Here is a 20922-nt window from a genome sequence, read left to right on the forward strand (position 1 = left end):
AGCACTTTCTGTGTTCATTAAGGGAGTGGTAACAGGGCCTTAGAAAATCAGAACATGATTAGGCAGAGACAACTTCATTTTATGAAAGGGAAATTGGATTTGACAAACGTATTAGAGTTTTTTGAGGATTTTCAGGGTAGTTGAAGGGGAACTAATGGATGTAGTTAATTTAGATTTTCAAAAGGTATTTGATAAGGTCCCAACCAAAGGTTGTTGCACAGGATAAGGGCTTATGAGGTTAGGGGTAATATAATTGCATGGATAGAGGATTAGTTAAAGGATGGAAAACAGAGATTAGGGTCTGGATTTTACACTCCCTGCTGGCAGGTCTGAAGGCATGGAAACTTGTAAAATCCAGCATGTGGCCTTCCTGCTGTCTACCCATCCTCCCTCTGCCAATATGCAATTTTACTGGGCTCAATAGAGATGCTGGCAGCCTGCTTGCCCTTCTGCCTATTGAGGCCTTTAAGTGGCCAATCAATGGCCACTTAAGGACCTTATCCCGCCTCTGTCGCTATTATACCTGTAGCAGGGGGAGGCCCACGCCAAGTGGGCAACACGGCAGCCTTAGCTGCGTGGGCTGGTGTCAGGCAAGGTTGGGTGAACCTCCTTTGTGGGTCCCCTGGGCCCATCAACCATCAGAGGCATCCCGCAAGATCACATCTCCCTTTACCCTCCCACCCCTGGCCTCTCAAACTGGGTTCCTCACCCACCTCGCTGGGGTCTGCCAGCCTGACCCTGGTGGAATGACTCCCTCTTACCTTGGTGCCTGGCTCCAGCCACAATCTCCACTGGGGACTTCCTGTATTCCCACCAGTGGCCACCACTCCCATCAGTTGCTGCTGGGAGTACAGAACTTCCAACCATCCAATTGGCTGGCAGCTCTTTGAGAGCTGTCCTTGAGAGGTGGAGATACTCCATCCAGGCTATTAAAGGCCGATTGGCTGTTAAATGACAACAGGGCAGCTGTTCTTCCCATGAGGGGACTACCCACACCGACTTTTTAGCCAGAGGGGCATGGCACCCCATAAAATCCAGCCTTAAGAATAAAATGTTTATGTTGGCAGGGTGTTACTAGTGGAGTACCACAAGGATCAGTTCTGGGGCTTCAGCTATTTACAGTCAACGTTAATGACTTAGATGAAGGGCCCAACTGTAACGTATCCAAGTTTGCTGATGATACAAAGTTATATGGGAAAATAAGCTGTAAGGTGGACACAAGAATTTACAAAAGAATATAGATAGGTTAAGTGAGGTGTACAAGAAAGTGGCAGATGGAGTATCGTGTAAATATGTGTAGCTACTCACTTTGGTAGTAAGAATAGAAAGCAGATTTTTTTTCAATGATTAGAAGCTACTAAATATTCATGTCAGAGGGACCTGGGTGTCCTTGTACAAGAAACACAAACTTAATATGCAGGTACAACAGGCAATTCGGAATGCAAATAGTATGTTAGCCTTTATTGCAAGGGAGATGGAATACAATGGTAAGGAACTCTTGCTGCAATTGTGCATGACTGTATACAGTTTTGATTTCCATACCTTTGGAAAGATATACTTGTCTTTGCAACAAAGGTTCAATAGATTGATTCCTGGGAAGAGAGATTTGTCCTATGAGGGGAGATTGAATAGAATGGGCCTATACTGTTTGGAGTGTAGAAGAATGAGAGTTGATCGCATTGAGACATGTAAGATTCTGATAAGATCTAACAGGGTAAATGCTGAGAGGCTGTTTCCTCTGGCCGGAAAGTCTGCAGCTAAGACACATTGGGCAGAATTCTGCCCTTGATGGGCGGGCGGGCCCCACCGGCTCGGCAGCAGGCGGGCAGCCGATCGCCGCTGCCAAAACGGGCCCCGCTGCCGTTTTAAGTGGGCGGGCCTACCGACGGGAAGCACTATGCACTTCCTGTGCGGGGGGGGAGGGATTCCCCAACTGTCAGAGTGTGCTCTTTCATGCATGCGTGCGAAAGAGCGCACATCTCCCTGAGACTAAGTGGTGCCTCAGGGAGATCACTGACAGTGTTTCAAACTTCAAAAATAGAATAATAAAAAAATTATTAACATGTTCCCCTCATGTGACAATGTCACATGAGATGGGACATGTTAATAAATATCACAAAAACTTTTTTAAACTTTTTAAAAACCGACATGAAACCTCATCCCACCAGTGGATGAGATTTCATGTTTTTTCAGAAGCCTGCTGGGGCTCCTGGCCTGCCTTCCAGCCTTAAGATTGGACGGGCAGGGTCTTTAATTGGCTTAATGATCCTCTCAATTGGCCATTGACAGGTTGGCGGGCAGACAGCTGATTGCACTGTCCGCCCGCCTTCCTGAATATTTAAATGGGGCGGGATGAAGTCGGGGGCTCACCGACGGAAAAATTTTGCTCATTATCTCAGGATAAGCGAATGACCATTTTGGACTGAGATGAGAAATTTCTTCACTCAGAGGGTTGTGAATCATTGGAATTCTGAACTCCAGAGGGCTATGGAAACTCAGTTGTTGAGTATATTCAAGGCTGAGGTTGACAGACTTCTGGACTCTAAGGGAATCCAGGGATTTAGGGATCAGGTGAGAAAGTGGTTGAAGTTGAGGATCAGCCATGATTTTATTAAATGGCCAAGCAGACTCAAGGATATATGGCGTACTCCTACTTCTATTCCTTATGTTCTTACGATCTGTGAATATACATGTTCAAAATAATCTATATGGAGTCATGGGATAGTAAATGTACATTTACTTCCATGCACTTGTACATAGTATATAGAGTCAAAGCACAGTAAAGAACACAATGTTACAAAACACTCATGCTCTCATAACTAAAACAAGTGTTTTGTTACAAATCATTAAGTATATCAATCCAAGTCCAAGCCTTATAACTTCAGATATGTTAGTATCAATTGCCACACTAAATTCAGCTTATTGCAGTAAAAGCAAATATTTTCATTTATACACAGCACAGGCAAAGAGCAAAACAAAGCATTAAGATCAGACTCAGGTAATAAATGAAGGTACAATGATTGCTCAAAGCTGGATCAGGAAACTTACTTCCTGCCTCATTTCTTCTTCCTATTTGAAAGTTTAAAAATGAAGTATTATTTAGACAATGCATATTCATGTGATTCTTGAAATGTTCTACAGAATTAATTTTTAAAAGTGTGGTTTAGTATCCAATAGGTACTAGCATATCTTTATAAAAATTAACATGTACAAAATTACAGTTTCAACAAACATTAGCCGTGAATATAAATGCAAAAAATTTTGAATAAAAAAAAATGCTATTAGGTGAATTCTCTCAGAGCCATGCAAAAATAGTTTTGGTGGCAGAGTGGGAGAAGCTTCAAGGAAATTCCCAGCCCACATCTCCTTCCAAATCTCAGTATAGTCAGGGCTAAAAATTATGGAAAAGAAATCCATCATCCTACATATGTCCATTAAATTTGCTAATACCTAACTTTCCACATTGTGCAATTGTTTTGCTGTGATACATTTTTAACTCTAAAGAAGTGAAAAACAAGACACCCAGTTTGAGAAAATAACTGCAGTCTTATCATTAATCTGTTGCATTTTGTTAATTGGGCTTTTAATTTACCCATAAAATAGCCTTACTTTCAGTAACTTCATCAGGCCTTCCAATTGAACCATTAATTCTCGGCGGCTTTCTTGTAGAGCTGACATTCTTTGTTCTAACTCGTCTTTTCGTTGCCTGTGAAGTGTAAATCAAGAACTAACTTTTAATTTAACACATATGCACATCAGCTTTTAAAGGGTCTGAGAGTTTTTAATCAACATAAACAAGCTTACGATGTTTTATCTCATTCAAAGAATTCTGTTAGCTGAAGTGCCTTGTTGTGCCAACAGACTCTTCAAAATTTACTTTAAATAATTAGGTATTTTCAGGAAGGTGTGAAGGGGAAGATATAATCAAGGCTTTATTCTGACCCAATAAATTAACATTTGTGTTTTTGGTCCAGAACAGCAAAATTGAGCACTTATTTCCTTATGTTTTCTTGCCGAAATCTTAAGACCTTGCAAAATTACTTTGTGCCTTTTATCAAATTTCATATTATGCCTGTCAATTTGCAATGATATTTTATGTTGTAAAAAGGAAACGCAGGATTACGTAGGATATATGGCACGGAAACAGGCTATTTAGCCCAACCAATCCATGCTGCTGTTTATACTCCACTCGAACCTCCTCCCATCTTTTCTCATCTAAATCTACCATTGTAACTATCTATTCCTTTCTCCCTCATATGTGCGCCTAGCTTCCATTTAAATGCATCCATATTATTCACTTAAACCACTCCCTGTGGTAGCAAATTCCACATTCTCACCACTTTGGAGAAAGACGTTTCTTCTGAATTCCCTATTGGATCTTTTGCTGACTATCTTATATTGATGGTCTCTAGTCATGCTCTTCGCCACAAGAGGAAACATTCTCTCTGTATCCACTCCATCAAAACCTTTCATGATTTTAAAGACCTCTATTAGGTCATCCTCACCTTTTTTTTGAAAGAAACCCAGCCTGTCAATCTTTTCCTGATATGTATACCCACACATTTATGGTAGGAACACAGGAAATAGAAGGAGTAGCCCTTCCAGTCCGTCAAACCTGCACCACCATTCAAACAGGTCATGACTAATCATCTACCTCTACGCTAGTTTTCCCCACTATCCCCATATCATTTAATGTCATTATTATCCAGAAATCTATCCATTTCTGTCTTGAACATGCTCAATGGTTGAGCTTCCACAATGCTCTGGGCTAGAGAACTCCAAAGATTCACCACCCTCTGAGTGAAGAAGTTCCTCCTCATCTTAGTCTTAAATGACCTACCCCTTATCCTGAGAGTGTGTCCCCTGGTTTTAGTCTCACCAGCCAAGGGAAACATCTTATCTACATCCATCCTGTCATGCCCATAAGAATTTTGTAATATCAATGAGATCATCTCTCATTCTTCGAAACTCTAGAGATTACAGGCACAGTTTCCTCAATCTCTCCTCATAAAACAATCCCACCATCCCAGGGATCAGTCTGGTGAACCTCCATTGCACTCCCTCTATGGCAAGTACATCCTTCCTTAGAGAGGAGACCAAAACTGTACACAGTACTCCAGGTGCGGTCTCACCAAGGCTCTACACAATTTCAGCAAGACATCTTTACTCCTGTACTCAAAATCCCCTCGCGATGAAGGCCAACATGCCATTTTCCTTCCTAATTGCTTGCTGCACCCGCATGCTAGAATTTAGTAATTCATGAACAAGGAAACCCGGGTTCCTTTGGACATCAACACTTCCCAACCTCTCAGGTATTAAGGTATCATCCTTGTAAATCTTCTCTACATCCTCTCCAGTTCCTCCACATTCTTTTTTATAATACGGCAATCAGGGCTGCACGTAGTACTGTGAGTGTGGTCAAATTAAGGTTTGATGCAGTTTTACCATAATTTCCTTACGCTTCAATTTTACCCCTCTAGAAATAAAGCCTAGTACCTTTTCTTTTCTTTGTGGCCTTGCTAACCTGTGGCGCAACCTTTAGTGATTGATGTATTTGTACTCCAAGATCCCTTTGGTCCACTACCGCACCTAGACTTGCACCTTCCGAGTGATCTCCCTTTTCTTGCTACCAAAATGTACTACCTCACATTTATCTGTGTTGAACTTCATTTGCCAATTAGTTGCCCATTCAGCAAGTTTATTAATGTCTCCTGAAATTTATTGCAGTCTTCCTCGGCACTAACTATTCCCACCACCCCAAACACAATTTGGTATCATCTGCAAATTTAGAAATTGTGTTTTTGATTCCAAAGTCCAAATTGTTAATGTAAATTGTGAACAGCAGTGGTCCCAGCATTGAATTGTGCAAAGCTACTCCCTGTCTTTTACCACTCTTCATAACTACCCTTTATTCCCACTCTCTGCTTTCTATCTTGAAGCCAGCTAACAATCCATTCTGCCACTTGTCTCCTGACTATACATTCTCTAAGCTTGTTCAGTAGTCTATTATGGGGCACCTTATAGAGGCCTTTTGAAAATCCAAACAAATTACATCTCCCATGTTATCATTATCAACTCTCTCTGTTGCCTCCTCAAAAAAATCAATAAGTTTGGTCTAGCAAGATTTTCCCTTTTGTCGTCTATGCTGACCATTCAGTATTATATTTCTCTGAAATTACTGTTTCAACAAACCACGTGAATATAAATGCAAAACGTTTTAAATAAAAAAATTACTGTTGGATGAATTCCCTCAGAACTGCACAAAAAACTGAAGCAATGGCAGCAGAGTGGAAGCAGCTTCAAGGAAATTCCTAGCCCATATCTCTTTCCAAACCCCAGTATAGTCAGGGTTTAAAAATTCTAGAAAAGAACATAAGAAATAAGAACATAAGAAATAGGAGCAGGAGAAGGCCATTTGGCCCCTTGAGCCTGCTCCACCATTCAATAAGATCATGGCTGATCTGACTGGGGCCTTAACTCTACTGTCCTGTCTGCAAACCACACCCACCCCCACCCCCAGCACCAAACCTATCTGGGGCCTCAAATCGAGGAGGGACCCAGGCACAGGTGAGCTATGACAGGAAGGGGATCGTGTGGTCGAAATTGTGAAGGATGTGGGTCAGCAACCAAGTGGATTTCAAAGGCCCCCCCCGCCCTCCCCCATGCCTGGTCCCTCAATCAGGCCTCCCCCTACACCCCCCACCCTGCCTCCATCTACCATCAAGATGAACATCTTCACAGGAACTAAACTGAGAACTAGAGGTCTATAACTAAAGCAGAAAATGCTGGAAAAACTCAGCAGGTCTGACAACATCTGTGGAGAGAAAGAGAGAGACAGAGTTAACGTTTTGATCCTTCTCCAGGTCTATAACTGCAGAGCAAGTGTGATGTGGGGGTGGAGTACAAGTGATGATTGGACCACACTTTTGTCCTCACTGGACCATAACTTAGTTCTCATTTTCAAGTCATTGGTCTGGATTTTAATTGCCTGAGTGTTTACAGCTAGAAACCAGGATGGTAAGTACATTTCCCTGTGAGGTGTGTACAATTTTAATGGCTGGGTCCCACTTAAATGCCACCAGCTGACTTTGTACCCATTTTGGGTGAGAAGTGGTAGAAAATTGCACGGCTCAGAGATCAACCACCAACAGCAGATTAAATGGTGAGATTGGCTGCTTGATCATGGTGCATGGGTGTAATAATCAGGACAGTGGGAGTGGGAGGCTGCAGATTTTCTGTGGGAGCCCCGAGGAATAGTCGTCCTCCTCGTTGTCCACCATAGAAATTAAAGAAAACTTTTTTAGGTCTGTTCTGGCCCTGATCTTCTTTGCCGCAGCCTAGGTCTGGCTGGTAACGGATTGCTGCTTCTCACTTAGGCTTCCTACCAAAAATTTCAGTTGGGTCTTGATGACATCATTTGGACTTGCCATGCTTATTTTAAGAGAATTCCTCTGTCTTTGGATGAGTGCCCTTATCGAGTGCTTAGAGTGGCTGGTGAAAATGGCAACTTATCAGCTCCTAAAGGCTTCAGAAAGAGTAAGCAACTTGCTGATTTCAACTGTACACCTGTCCAGTTTCTGTCAGATGGTGAAAGTTAAAATCGGCAGTTAAACATTTTCTTCTTATTTTTGTTTTACCATCATAAATTTCCATGTTCACATTTATAAGGAAGACTGTTTATGTAGATTGGCCATGCTGTAATTACATCCCCATCAGTGATGGCACTAAAAGTCTACAAATGCAGGTTCCACTATAAATAACGGCATAGGAATTTACAGCAAAAAATGTTGCTAGAAGCACATGGATATGTTAGAGTTTTAATATGCTAAAAAGATTTTGGTATTGTGAAAGTTATGCAACTGAAATTGGTGTCATCTTCTGGAAATTGTTCTTTATTATTTGGTTTGAACGGTTTTAATTGTTAATGAAAATCTTTATACAGTACTAAAAATTAAATGTGACGAGATGAATTGAACAATAATACAAACAGCAATAAATGGCAATGCTCATACAAATATTTTGCAGTATATGGTAATTTCATTACAATTGCTAAATTATGGCTTCCCAATGGCACTGTAATTAGGTAAAATGGGTTAGGACTAAACTATAAAGAAACACAAACTTACAGCACAGATGGAGGCCATTTGGCTCACTGCACCTGTGTTGGGTCACTGACGAAACTAGCCACTTGGTTCCAATTCCCTGTCCTTTCCACATACCATTTGTTTTTTTCAAATATTAGTCCATTTTCATAAGCTCATTTATTGCAGGACCCTTATAGCCAATGGGAAGAAGAGACATTTCATTGTTAATTTTTGTTCATCAATCTAGCCTGGATTCAAACAAACTGGTATCAGAGAAGCAATGAAAATTCTAACCCCATTGTTGAACTTTGTCCCTTTCTCCCGAGGAAAAATGAAAGTGACTTGACAAGTTTTTCTTTTTCCACCACCCAGAGGTGAAGAGGAGAAAAATGAATGCCTTAAAGGATGCTCTTCTAAGGTTGTGATGAAAGCACAATGTTGGAGCAAAATCGAGAAACTTGCCAGCACATAACAGGCAATGCGTTCCAAAAATAATTCAGTGTGGTAAATGATTTGAAATGTTTTCAAATGATAAAATGCTATAAACACAAGCTTGTAATATGAATGCAAAACACAACTTGGTTCCATATAACCGACATGCCTCACCTTGATAAGAAAAAAAGTCTTCAATAAAATAGGTCAGAAAAAGGTCATATACATTATACATCTTGCAACACCAGAAGTTGATTTTGATTAAAAATCTTAGAAATTGAGCTGCTTTGGGCAGATTTTAGTACTAATCAGGATGGTAATTATAGTCAAGACTGTATATTCAAGCAGTGTTGCAGTATTAGTCAGTGCTTTCATTCTTTGAATGGGATTAATCTGATAATGGGCAGAATTTTCTGCTCCTGCTAGCAGTGTGAATTGTGCTGGGCAGGAGCGCTAAATTTGGCATCATGGAAAAAGTTTACCGCCGGTGGGATATTAGTTTGGAATTTTGTTAACCCGCCATCAAAATCGGGAGAAAGGCAGGTCCGAGATTCCCGCTGATCTATGTCGGGAACCACATTTGCCTCTCATGAATGCTCATTTAAAAGGCCAACTCGCTGGAATTAAGTTTCCCTTCCAATTTAAGTGCCCTCCTAACGGACATTTAGAATGGTATGTGTCCTGACTGTATATAAGTGGCGTGCACCTGGCAAGCTTCAGTTCATCAATGACTTCGAGGTCAGTCGACACTGATTTCACCTACTTTTAAGAGCGTTGCTAGGATATTTCAGGTGCCTGTATCTCAAGCTGCACCAAGGCTGGGCACGGGAGGCAGGACCAGTGGGGAGGGTGGAGACTGAGGAAGGACTGGGGAGGAGGGGGGTGGGGGGAGTGGTGGGAACACAGGAGGGGAAAGGGAAGACCAAGACAGGACTGGGGTGGGTGGCGGGGGTGGGTGTAGAACATGGAAGGGGAGAGGGAAGACCGAGGCAGGACTGGGGCAGGGGGGTGGTGGAACATGGGAGGGAGTGGGGAGACTGAGGTAGGGCTAGTGGGTGGTCAAGGGACAGTGAAGTAGTGAAAGACTGTCCTGGGGCAAGAGTTATAAACTGTCCAAAGCAGAGTCTGAGACTGTCCTGTGGCTGAGGTCACACTGTCGGGGTGCTATTGAAGACATTGTCCTGAGGCGGAGTCTGTACTGTTACGGGGGGATATTGAACAGAATTTCCTGGGGCTGTACAGGCCATGTTAGAGGGCTCTGCATGGCATGCATGTCTTGGTACCAGTCTTGGACAGGGGAAGGCCTCTCTGGGCAGTGATGGTCGTGCACAGTATGGTGTGCAGGGCGTGGTCAGTCACCTAAGGAATTTAGTCCTGAAGATTCGAGTCATGATACTGTGATACATTGGGGGCATTGGATGGTCTCATGAGCGAGGTCTTGAAATGTCAGGGTGCACGTGACCTCGAGAAGGGGAGGGGTCAGGTTAACAAACGACATGGGGACATCAACATTAAAAGGTTCTCGGAGGTCGGGGAAACAGGAATATCCATGTGAATGATGATGGGTTGAAGGATAATGGGGGAGGTTGGATATTGATAGGAGGAAGGGGAATTAGAAAGCGGTGAGTATGTAGGAAGATGGGAGGAACTTGGTGGATCATAGCAGGAGGTTGGAAGCTGGTCTCCAAGATGAAGGTCAGCAGCACTATTTTTGAGCTCACCTTACAATGATGCTGTTCATAAAACAAGCTAGAAAAATAATTGATCAGAGAGGGGTCTCAGGCCATGTGGGAAGAGTTTAGCACAGCAATTCTTGGCCAACTGAAGGGGCACTCTATAACTGTCCTGCTCAAACTATGGAGAGCATGGCTCAGCTGAGTGCTGGACAATGAATGTGCCTTGGTGTGCAATCCACAATGCCCTGGACCTGGGAGAAGCCAGATACAGAAGCAAAACCAGTAGCCCTCTGTGTTTTGTGAGGCTGCATCCAATGAGAAGTTGGGCATCGGGACTGCCACGGATACATTGGGGAGCAGATGACTGCGATATCCCACACAGATCAACAGCAGAACCCTGAAAGGAACCTGTGGCAAAGTTGAGGGCCATGGTGATCTTCAGTGCAAAAAAGGCTATGGAAATGGGTAGATCTAGGGGCCAGGTCCTTATTCAGAAGGGCACAGAAGTTATTCACTATCTCTGGGACAGCCGAAGTTTCCTCCTGCACTGGTGCTCTGATATCTCCAGGAAGGTTAGCCTGTTGCAGTTACCACATTGCTCTGGGTATTCCCTGGTCCTTCTTCTGGGCGCTGGCTGCTGAGGCTGCGGCTCTTGCTGCCTGGGGACCTTTCCTCATGACATGCAAGGCTGATGCAGCTGCACCTGAATGGCCTGTAAGCATGAGGGACTGTACCCATGTCAAGTGGAAGACTGCTTTTTGGAGGATAGACTAGTGAAGCCTTAAAGGATTGATGCCCCATTGGTGGCATATTTGTGCCCAGGATCTGTGTGTTCAGAGACCACACCCCTGCCTTCTCCCCCCTCCCTGGCACAAATACAGAACCTTCCCTAAGGCTTTTCCAGTTGAGGTAATGCATAAGTATCCTTACTTTCAAAGCTGACAAAACTCCCGCACTCGTGAAGGGCCTCCCGCTCTGTTCATGATGTCAGTGCGCTGACACGGTTTGCACAAGCTTCCGAATCCCACCTGAATCTTTCAAAATCTCAAGCTGTCTGAATCTGCCGTCTGGGCAATGGAGGTCCTGATGTCAGTTGGCATGCGTGTTGGGTTATGACCTGCCCAGTTTCCCATGTCGGTCAAAACGGCTGGTGGCGGAAATGACACTGGGACCTGTGCGTCCACCTCTATTTCAGCCTGTCTGACACAGGGCTAGGAAAATCTGGCCCCAGGATTACATGTCAAGGTGGGTGGTACCTGCGTTCACCTTACAAGCCTGACAAATTGGAAGAAGGGTGAAAATAGGCCTGGGGGCATAATCCACCAGAATTCACCACACCTTTGCCCCAATGTCCTGTATCCAAACAGTATGGCATGCAGCATCTATAATGGGCAGAAGTAGGGATCGTAAGAGAGTTCCAAGCTGGATTCGTGGTCTGGAATACTCCAAGATTGAAATTTTGGCCCCGGTAAAATTGGCCCTCTTATAAAGAGGCTAACTCCAAACCTTTGGAACTCTTTCCCAGCCTAGCCTATAAGTGGCTGCCAAGTGGTTCACTTTACTGCCCATGAAGTGGTTACCCAAGATGTGCCATTATGGAGCAAGTGCCCACCACCATGATGTAAATGGCCTGAGCCAAAGAACTCTTTTGGTGTGTCATAACTATCTGTCATTGTAAATACTGAGGAGTGGGATCAAAGGTTTTCTGACCCATATTCTATCATTGCACACCTGCTTTTTCCTACTCCCTTTTAGCTATATAATTATGCAAACGGAGTGCAGCTGAACTAACTGAGCAAAGTTTGGGAGGGGGGAGTTTTAAATGTTAATTTTGTTCTTAACTTTTGCTCTTAAAATCTAATCTAGTCTGTGATTAGCAGTAACTGGACAGTACTGTGTAAGCAGGCTAAGTTCTTTCTTTTTTGCAGTTTAGACAGGGTAAACTCACTCTCAGCTGTAGGAGCTGAGTAGTTTAACTGAGTGAAGGTTTTTTGGTGGGGGGGGGGGTGTTCGTTTCATCTTTCTACCTTCCTCACTCCATGCAAATTGGTTCTTGTTCTACTACAAGGGAAGGAGCCAGCTGTTTGGTGAGTATCTGGTAAGTGGGTAAGTTCTATTCTATCCCTAAGGTTTAAAATTGTATGCAAAATGGTGGTAAAGTTAATAAAATATATAATAAAGCAACATAAGTGAGTAATATAATTAAGTAATTATTTAAATCACAGGTGATGTGTCAAGGCTGCACATGTGGGAGCTCCTGGAGAACATTGTGATACAGGGCAAACATGTCTGCAATAAATGCTTGCAGCTTGAGGAACTTCAGCTCAGAGTCATTGAGCTGGAGGCTGAGCTGCAGAGTCTGTAACACATCAGGAGGGGGAAAGTTACCTGGATGCTTTATACCAGTCACACCACTTAGGATAGGGTCTTCTGATTTGGTCAGTGGCCAGGGACAAGAGGGTGTGACTGGGAGTGAGGCAGGAAAGGGGACCCAGAGGGCAGTAATGCAGGATTGTGAGCCTCTGCAATTGTCCAATAGGTTTTGAGGTTCTCTCAGCTTTGGATGAGAATGGGGGCTGCAGGGTGGATAAGCAAACTGACCATGGCACCTTGGTACAGGGAGCCATCCAAGTGGTGCGGGGGGAAGCAAAAAGGAACGTAGTGGTCGTAGGGGACTGTATAGCATGGGGGATTGACACTGCTCTCTGTAGCAAAGAGCGAAAGTCCAGATGGCTTTGTTGCCTGCCCAGTGCCAGGGTTTGTGACATCTGTTCAGGGCTGGAGAGGAACTTGCAGTGGGAGGACGAGGATGCAGTGCTCGTGCTCCATGTAGGTATCAACGACATGGGCTGGAGGTTCTCCATAGTCCGTATGAGGAGCTAGTCAACAAATTAAGAAGCAGAACCTCAAAGGTAATAATTTCTGGATTATTACCTGAGCTATGTGCAAATTGGCAGAGGACAAATAAGGTTAGAGAAATGAATGCATGGCTCAAAGACTGGTGTGGGAGAAGTGTGTTCCGATTCGTGGGGCACTGGCATCAGTATTGGGGAAAGTGGGATTGGTACCGTTGGGACAGTCTACACCTGAACCGTGCTGGGGCTGGTGCCCTCGCAGGCTGCATAACAAGGGAAGTAGAGAGGGTTTAAAACTGAATAGAGGGGGCAAGGGATCTAATTTGGGAAGATGTGGTAAACCAAAGGGTAGAGACAAGGCAAGAGAGAAAGGTATTGATATGGGAAGTGATAAACAGGCTGACAGGAAGGGACAGATAGTACAATTCTAAGAGTAAATCAGCAGGTAAGGCTAGACGCTACAAAAATAATAAAAGGACAAAACTAAGGGCTCTGTATCTAAATGTATGTTGCATTTGAAGCAAAACAGATGAACTGATAGCGCAAATAGAAATAAATAAGTATGATCTGATAGCCATTACAGAGCCATGGCTACAGGATGACATTGATTGAAGCCTGAATGTCGAAGGGTATGTGATATTGGGTTGAGGTGAGGAATGATAAGGGCAAGAAGTCACTTGTGGGAGTGGTGTACAGGCCCCCTAATTGTAACTACAGAGTTGGATAGAGTATAAAAGAAGAGATAATGAGAGCTTGCCAGAAAGGTACAGCAATAATCAAGAGGGATTTTAATCTACATATAGTTTGGAAAAATCAAATGGGCAAAGCTAGCGTAGATGAGGAGTTCATAGAATGCTTTCGGGATAGTTTCTTAGAACAGCACATTGTGGAGCCAATCAGAGGGCAGGCTATACTAGACCTGGTATTGAGCAACGAGATAGGATTAATTAATAACCTCAATATGATGGCACCCCTGGATAGCAGCGATCATAATATGATTGAATTTTACATTCATTTTGAGGAAGAAATTAGTGCATCCAAAACTAGTTTTTTAAACTTAAATAAGGGCAATTATGAGGGCATGAAAGGGGAGCTTCCTCAAAAGGTAGTGGAAGCAAAGTCTTTGAATATTTTTAAGGAAGAGCTAGACAGATTCTGATTAACAAGGGGATGACAGGTTATCGGGGGAGGCAGGAATATGGGGTTGCAGTTATATTCAGATCAGCTTCAATCTTATTGAATGATGGAGCAGGCTCAAGGGGCCGACTGGCCTACTCCCACTCCTAATTCGTATGATCATATGTATGTTCATAAGTGAGCTCCTCAACTCCACAGATCCCAGTAAAAAAGCAGTTTTCTTTTTGGCATATGTCAACAAACTATACTAAACAAGATCGAGACCCTACACTCTCCCACCATCCATATGTAGGTTAAGGGATGGGTCAGTAGGGATGCAGTAGCAGACATTTACAGGGATATTTCAGAATACACAGAATAGATACATTCCAACGAGAAAGAAAAATTCCAAGGGGAAGACGCACCATCTGTGGTTAACTAAAAAAATTAAAGATGTTATTAAACTTCAAGATAAAGCATATAATTGCGCACAGATGGGTGGCAAGTCAGAAGATTGGACAGAATATAAAGAACAGCAAAGAATGACAAAAAGATTAATAAGAAAGGAAAAATTAGAGTATGAGAGAAAGGTTTCATTAGATTGGAAAATAGCGAAGGTAACTCCTTTATTCAAAAGGGAGGGAGACAGAAAGCAGGAAACTACAGGCCAGTTAGCTTAACACCTGTCATAGGGAAAGTGTTAGTTATTATTAAAGACATTATAGCAGAGCACTTAGATAAATTCAAGGTAATCAGGCAGAGTCACCATGGTTTTGTGAAAGTGAAATCATGTTTAACCAATTTATTAGAGTTCTTTGAAGAATTAAAGTGCTATGGATAAAAGGGAACCAGTGGATGTACTGTACTTAGATTTCCAGAACGCATTTGATAAGGTGCCACATCAAACGTTATTACAGAAAATAAAAGCTCAAGGTGTGGGGGTTAATATATTGGCACGGATAGAAGATTGGCTAGCTAACAGGAAAAATAGGGTAGCCATAAATGGGTATTTTTCTGGTTGGCAGGATGTAACCAGTGGTGTGCCACAGGGATAAGTGCTGGGCCCTCAACATTTTACAATTTATATAAATGACTTGGATAAAAGGACCAAAGGAATGGTTGCTAAACTTTTTTTTATTCACTCATGGGATGTGGGCCTTGCTAGCTGGGCCAGCATTTATTGCCCATCCCTAGTTGCCCTTGAGAAGGTGGTGGTGAGCTGCCTTCTTGAACCGCTGAAGTCCAAGTGATGTAGGTATACCCACGGTGCTGTTAGGAAGGGAGTTCCGGGATTTTGACTCAGAGACAGTGAAAGAACAGCGGTATATTTCCAAGTCAGGATGGTGGGAGACTTGGAGGGGAACTTCCAGGTGGTGGTGTTCCCATCTATCTGCTGCCCTTGTCCTTCTAGATGGTAATGGTCGTGCGTTTGGAAGGTGCTGTCTGAGGAGCCTTGGTGAGTTCCTGCAGTGCACCTTGTAGACAGTACACACTGCTACTACTGTACGTCAGTAGTGGAGGGAGTGAATGTTTGTGGATGTGGTGCCAATCAAGCGGGCTGTCCTGGATGGTGTTGAGTTTCTTGAGTGTTGTGGGAGCTGGACTCATCCAGGCAAATGGGGAGTATTCCATCACACTCCTGACCTGTGCCTTGTAGATGGTGGACAGGCTTTGGGGAGTCAGGTGGTGAGTTACTCATCACAGGATTTCTGGCCTGACCTCCCTCTTGCAGCCACAGTATTTATATGGCTAGTCCAATTCAGTTTCTGTCAATGGTAAGCCCAGGATGTTGACAGTGGGGATTCAGTGATGGTAATGCCATTGAATGCCAAGGTGCGATGGTTACATTCTCTCTTGTTGGAGATGGTCTTTGCCTGGCACTTGTGTGGCGCAAATATTACTTGCCATTTGTTAGCTCAAGTCTGGATATTGTCCAGGTCTTGCTGCATTTGGACATGGACTGCTTTGGTATCTGAGAAGTTGCAAATGGTGCTGAACATTGTGCAATCATCAGCAAACGTCCCCACTTCTGACCTTATGGTGGAAGGAAGGCCATTGAGGAAGCAGATGAAGATGGTTGGGCTGAGGACACTACCCTGAGGAACTCCTGCAGTGATGTCCTGGTGCTGAGATGACAGACCTCCAACAACCACAACCATCTTCCTTTGTGCTAGGTATGACTCTAGCTAGTGGAGAGTTTCCCCCTGATTCCAATTGACACTTCACTTTAGCTCTGAAGAATGGTCATAAGGACTCGAAACATTAACTCTGTTTCTCTCTCCACAGATGCTGCTCGACCTACTGCATTTTTCCAGCATTTTCTGTTTTTGTCCCATTGACTCCAGTTTTGCTAGGGCTCCTTGATGCCACACTTGTTCAAATACGGCCTTGATATCAAGGGCAGTCATTCTCACCTCACCTCAGAAGTTTAGCTCTTTTGTCCATGTTTGAACTAAGGCTGTCATGAGGTCAGGAGCTGAGTGGCCCTTGTGGAACCCAAACTAGGCCTCAGTGAGTAGGATAGCACTGTTGATGACTCCTTCCATTACTTTACTGATGATTGAGAGGAGACTGATGGGGCGGTAATTGGCCGGGTTGGATTTGTCCTACTTTTGGTGGGCAGGGCATACCTGGGCAATTTTCCACATAGCTGGGTAGATGCCAGTGTTGTAGCTGTACTGGAACAGCTTGCCTAGGGGCAGGGCAAGTTTGGAGCTCAAGTCTTCAGTACTATTGCCGGAATATTGTCAGGGCCCATAGCCTTGGCAGTATCCAGTGCCTTCAGCCATTTCTTGATATCATGTGGAGTGAATTGAATTGGCTGAAGACTGGCATCTGTGTTGCTGGGGACCTCCGGAGGAGGCTGAGATAGATCATCCACTCGGCACTTCTGGCTGAAAATTGTAGCAAATGCTTCAGCCTTATCTTTTGCACTGATGTGCTGGGCTCCCCTATCATTGAGGATGGGGATATTTGTGGAGCCTCCTCCTCCAGAGAATTGTTTAATTGTCCACTACCATTCACAACTGGATGTGGCAGGACTGCAGAGCTTAGATTTGATCTGTTGGTTGTGAAATTGCTTAGCTCTGTCTATCACTTGCTGCTTATGCTGTTTGGCGCGCAAGGAGCCCTGCGTTATAGCTTCACCAGGTTGACACCTCTTTTTTAGGTATGCCTGGTGCTGCTCCTGGCATGTCCTCTTGCACTCTCCATTGAACCAGGGTTGATCCCCTGGCTTGATGGTAATGGTAGAGGGGGGGATATGCCAGGCCATGGGGTTACAGATTGCGTTCGAGTATAATTCTGCTGCTGCTCTTGGCCCACAGCACCTCAAGAATGCCCAATCTTGAGTTGCTAGATCTGTTTGAAATCTCTCCCGTTTAGCACGGTGGTAGTGCCACACAACACAATGGAGGGTATCCTGAAGGCAGGACCTCATCTCCACAACAGCTGTGTGGTGGTCACTCCTACTGATATTGTCATGGACAGATGCATCTGCGGCAGGCAGGTTGATGAGGATGAGGTCAAGTATGTTTTTCCCTCTTGTTGGTTCCCTCACCACCTGCCACGGACCCAGTCTAGCAGCTATGTCCTTTAGGACTCGGCCAGCTCAGTCAGTAGTTATGCTACCGAGCAACCCTTGGTGATGGACATTGAAGTCCCCCATCCAGAGTACCTTCTGCATCCTTGCCACCCTCAGTGCTTCCTCCAAGTGGTGTTCAACATGGAGGAGCACTGATTCATCAGCTGAGGAAGGGCGGGTACGTGGTAATCAGCAGGTTTCCTTGCCCATGTTTGACCTGATGCCATGAGACTTCATGGGGTCCAGAGTCGATGTTGAAGACTCCCAGGGCAACCCTCCCGATTGTACACCACTGTGCTGCCACCTCTGATGGATCTGTCCTGCTAGTTGGAAAGGATATACCCAGGGATGGTGATGGTGGTGTCTGGGACATTATCTGTAAGATATGATTCTGTGAGGATGACTATGTCAGGCTGTTGCTTGACTAGTCTGTGAGGCAGCTCTCCCAATTTTGGCACTAGCCCCCAGATGTTAGTAAGGAGGACTTTGCATGATCGACAGGGCTGAGTTTACCATTGTCAGTTCCGGTGCCTAGGTCGATACCGGGTGGTCTGTCCGGTTTCATTCCTGATCTTTCTGATGATACGATAGGTAGGAAAGTAAGTTGTGAAGAGGGCATAAGGAGGCTACAAGGGGATATAGACAAGTTAAGTGAGTGGGCAAAGATCTGGAAAATGGAGTATAATGTGGGAAAATGTGAAATTGTCCATTTTGACAGGAAGAATAAAATGGTGAGAGATTGCAGAGCATTGAGATTCAGAGGGCTCTGGATGTCCTTGTGCATGAATCACAAAAGGCTAGTATGCAGGTACAGCAAGTAATTAGGAAAGCTAATAGAATGTTATCATTTATTGCGAGGGGAATTGAATATAAGAGTAGGGAGGTTATGCTTCAGTTGTACAGGACACTGGTGAGACCACATCTGGAGTACTGTGCACAGTATTGGTCTCCTTATTTAAGGAATGATGTAAATACATTAGAAGCAGTTCAGAAAGGTTTACTAAACTAATCCCAGGAATGGGCAGGCTATCTTTTGAGGAAAGATTGGACAAGTTAAGTTGTATCCACTGGAATTTAGAAGAGCAAGGGGCGACTTGACTGAAACATAAGATCCTGAGGGGTTTTGACAGGGTGGATGTGGAGTGGATGTTTCCTCTTGTGGAAGAATCTAGAACTAGGGGTCACTGTTCAAAAATAAGGGGCTGTCCATTTAAGGCAGAGACAAGAAGAATTTTTTTCTCTCAGGGTAGTTAATCTTTGGAATTCCCATCCACGAAAGGCAGTGAAAGCAGAGTCTTTGAATATTTTTAAGGCAGAGGTAGATAGATTCTTGATAAACATATGGGTGAAAGGTTATCAGGGGTAGGCAGAAGGTTACACTTAGAGCAGCCATGATCTTTTGGCTTGAAGGGCCAAATGGCCTATCCCTGCTCCCAACTCGTATGTTTGTATGTTGATATGTAGAATGCCATCAAAACTTCACTGTACAATGAGCAATACTGCTAAGCTAAAGTCCAAAATAATATTTCTCCTTTTGTAGGAAGTGGAAAAATTTCCTGCAGTAGTGTACGTGGGGATGGGCTGGTGGGGAGTGGGTTGGGGGGCCAGGGTGGGGGGCAGTGGAGGAAGTAGGTAGTGTAAGTGTTGGACTAAACATTTTAAAGCAGGGAAGAGCTATAGCTTGCAACTGACCTTATTACTGGGCTAATTAAATCGCATTTTCAATTAGTTACCTGAGGAGCCGGAGTTCTGCTAGGAGGGTGGGATTCTGTTGTGCCTTCTCGGGTGTGGGTTGAGATGCCTGCTCATGTTCTAGCCTCAATCTCTGTATCTCTTGCAGGATCTCTCTGACAAAAGACAAGCATTTTTGTGGATTTATATTGTCACAGACAAATGAATACAGGTTGTCAGAGATAACTGAAAATAGCAGTGCCATTAGGATGCTTCAGAACTTACAGTCAAAGCCCATCAAATCTTTCAGCCAACAGGTCTTTGCTTGGCTCAGTTCCTGGCATGCTTCCCTCTAAGCTAGAGGGTTAATGGAAACCTACTTCTCACAGTGCACTCTGATTAAGGGGGACACAAACTTCAGATTTAACAGTGCAACGACCGTTTCCTTGAACAAAACCCCATCCTCCAGATTAACAGGGTGATACCATTGCACCTCTTATTTCAGCTTTCCATATGACTTGGCCATACTGATAGCCTTCACTTAACATAAAAAAAACGGTGCACAATGCCTCTCAAAGGTTTTCCACTGAAAAGGGAATCCCCAACTGAAGCACCGCTTCTCAATGGAAGAGAAATCATGCAGTAGGGACAACACCAGGTTAATGATCATCTTGTCACAGTTTTGCTGTGACACCCCATGATGTACAACACATCACAAATTTTCACCCCCTCCTCTGTTTCCTTAATCTCAAAGGAGTAATGCTCTGCCATAGTTGATTTGTACCCTCCTTTCCTTCAGACCTCCATAGCAACAGGACACATGGGCGAAGTAAAATAATGATGAGAAGGAGCAATCGAGACACAACGGAAGTCAATTTGGTGGGGGGTGAAATGGGTGGCCAGTCTGATCCCGTCAGTTTTCCACCGAGGAGGTTAGGTTAAAATTACAACCCCCAAAACCCCCCACCCCATTTTCTGTCAGCAAGTTATTTTAAAATTATGCTTTATTTCTAGCTCATCCTTCAGTGTTCTGAATCTATACCTCCCCAGTGATGGATCTATCACATTTCACAAAAACACAAGAATACAATATTTCCCTTACTCTTAAATACAATAGTGGTCTCTAAATGACCGAAGCCATTCTTTGATTTTTCTTCTTACTTCTCGTGCTTATGAAGGCCTACAAGTCTTATTTCATATCTGGCCTCCTAATCTCCTCATATTGTTCACTTCTGTACTTGCATCTTTAAAAATGTTTTCTTCAATGTAATTCTCTCTCTGTTTAACATATTTCTCTGTTAAACTTCACTTTTTCTTGTTCCTCTCTATTTATCCACTTAAGTCCAGACTTTGACATACCAATATACTCCTATTATGCATTAGACCTGTATATTATATATCCCATATTTAAATATCCCCCACTGTCTTTCCATTACTTAATCTGTCATTTATTTTCCATCCAATAAATCTGAACTAGGCTGTTTTTAATCTAGCCTTGCCAACTC

General features: G+C 43.8%; 1 protein-coding gene across 20 annotated transcripts in view; it reads right to left on the reverse strand.

The window, feature by feature from the left end:
• dtna (dystrobrevin, alpha) overlaps positions 1-20922 on the reverse strand; it is a 437527-nt gene that overhangs the window by 50579 nt on the left and 366026 nt on the right. For 11 of the 20 annotated variants that reach the window (XM_078540552.1, XM_078540569.1, XM_078540561.1 and 8 more), the window contains 3 exons: positions 19480-19593; positions 3610-3706; positions 3049-3069 (listed from right to left, as the gene is read on the reverse strand). The exons of 1 other annotated variant lie outside the window; for it this stretch is intronic. In XM_078540552.1, coding sequence (XP_078396678.1) covers positions 3049-3069; positions 3610-3706; positions 19480-19593 — 232 coding nt within the window. The remainder of the gene's footprint in view (positions 1-3048; positions 3070-3609; positions 3707-19479; positions 19594-20922) is intronic. 8 more of the 20 variants (XM_078540563.1, XM_078540570.1, XM_078540564.1 and 5 more) reach the window with 1 other exon arrangement.

Source organism: Cetorhinus maximus, chromosome 4 (assembly GCF_964194155.1).
Source record: "Cetorhinus maximus chromosome 4, sCetMax3.hap1.1, whole genome shotgun sequence".
NCBI lineage: Eukaryota > Metazoa > Chordata > Chondrichthyes > Lamniformes > Cetorhinidae > Cetorhinus > Cetorhinus maximus.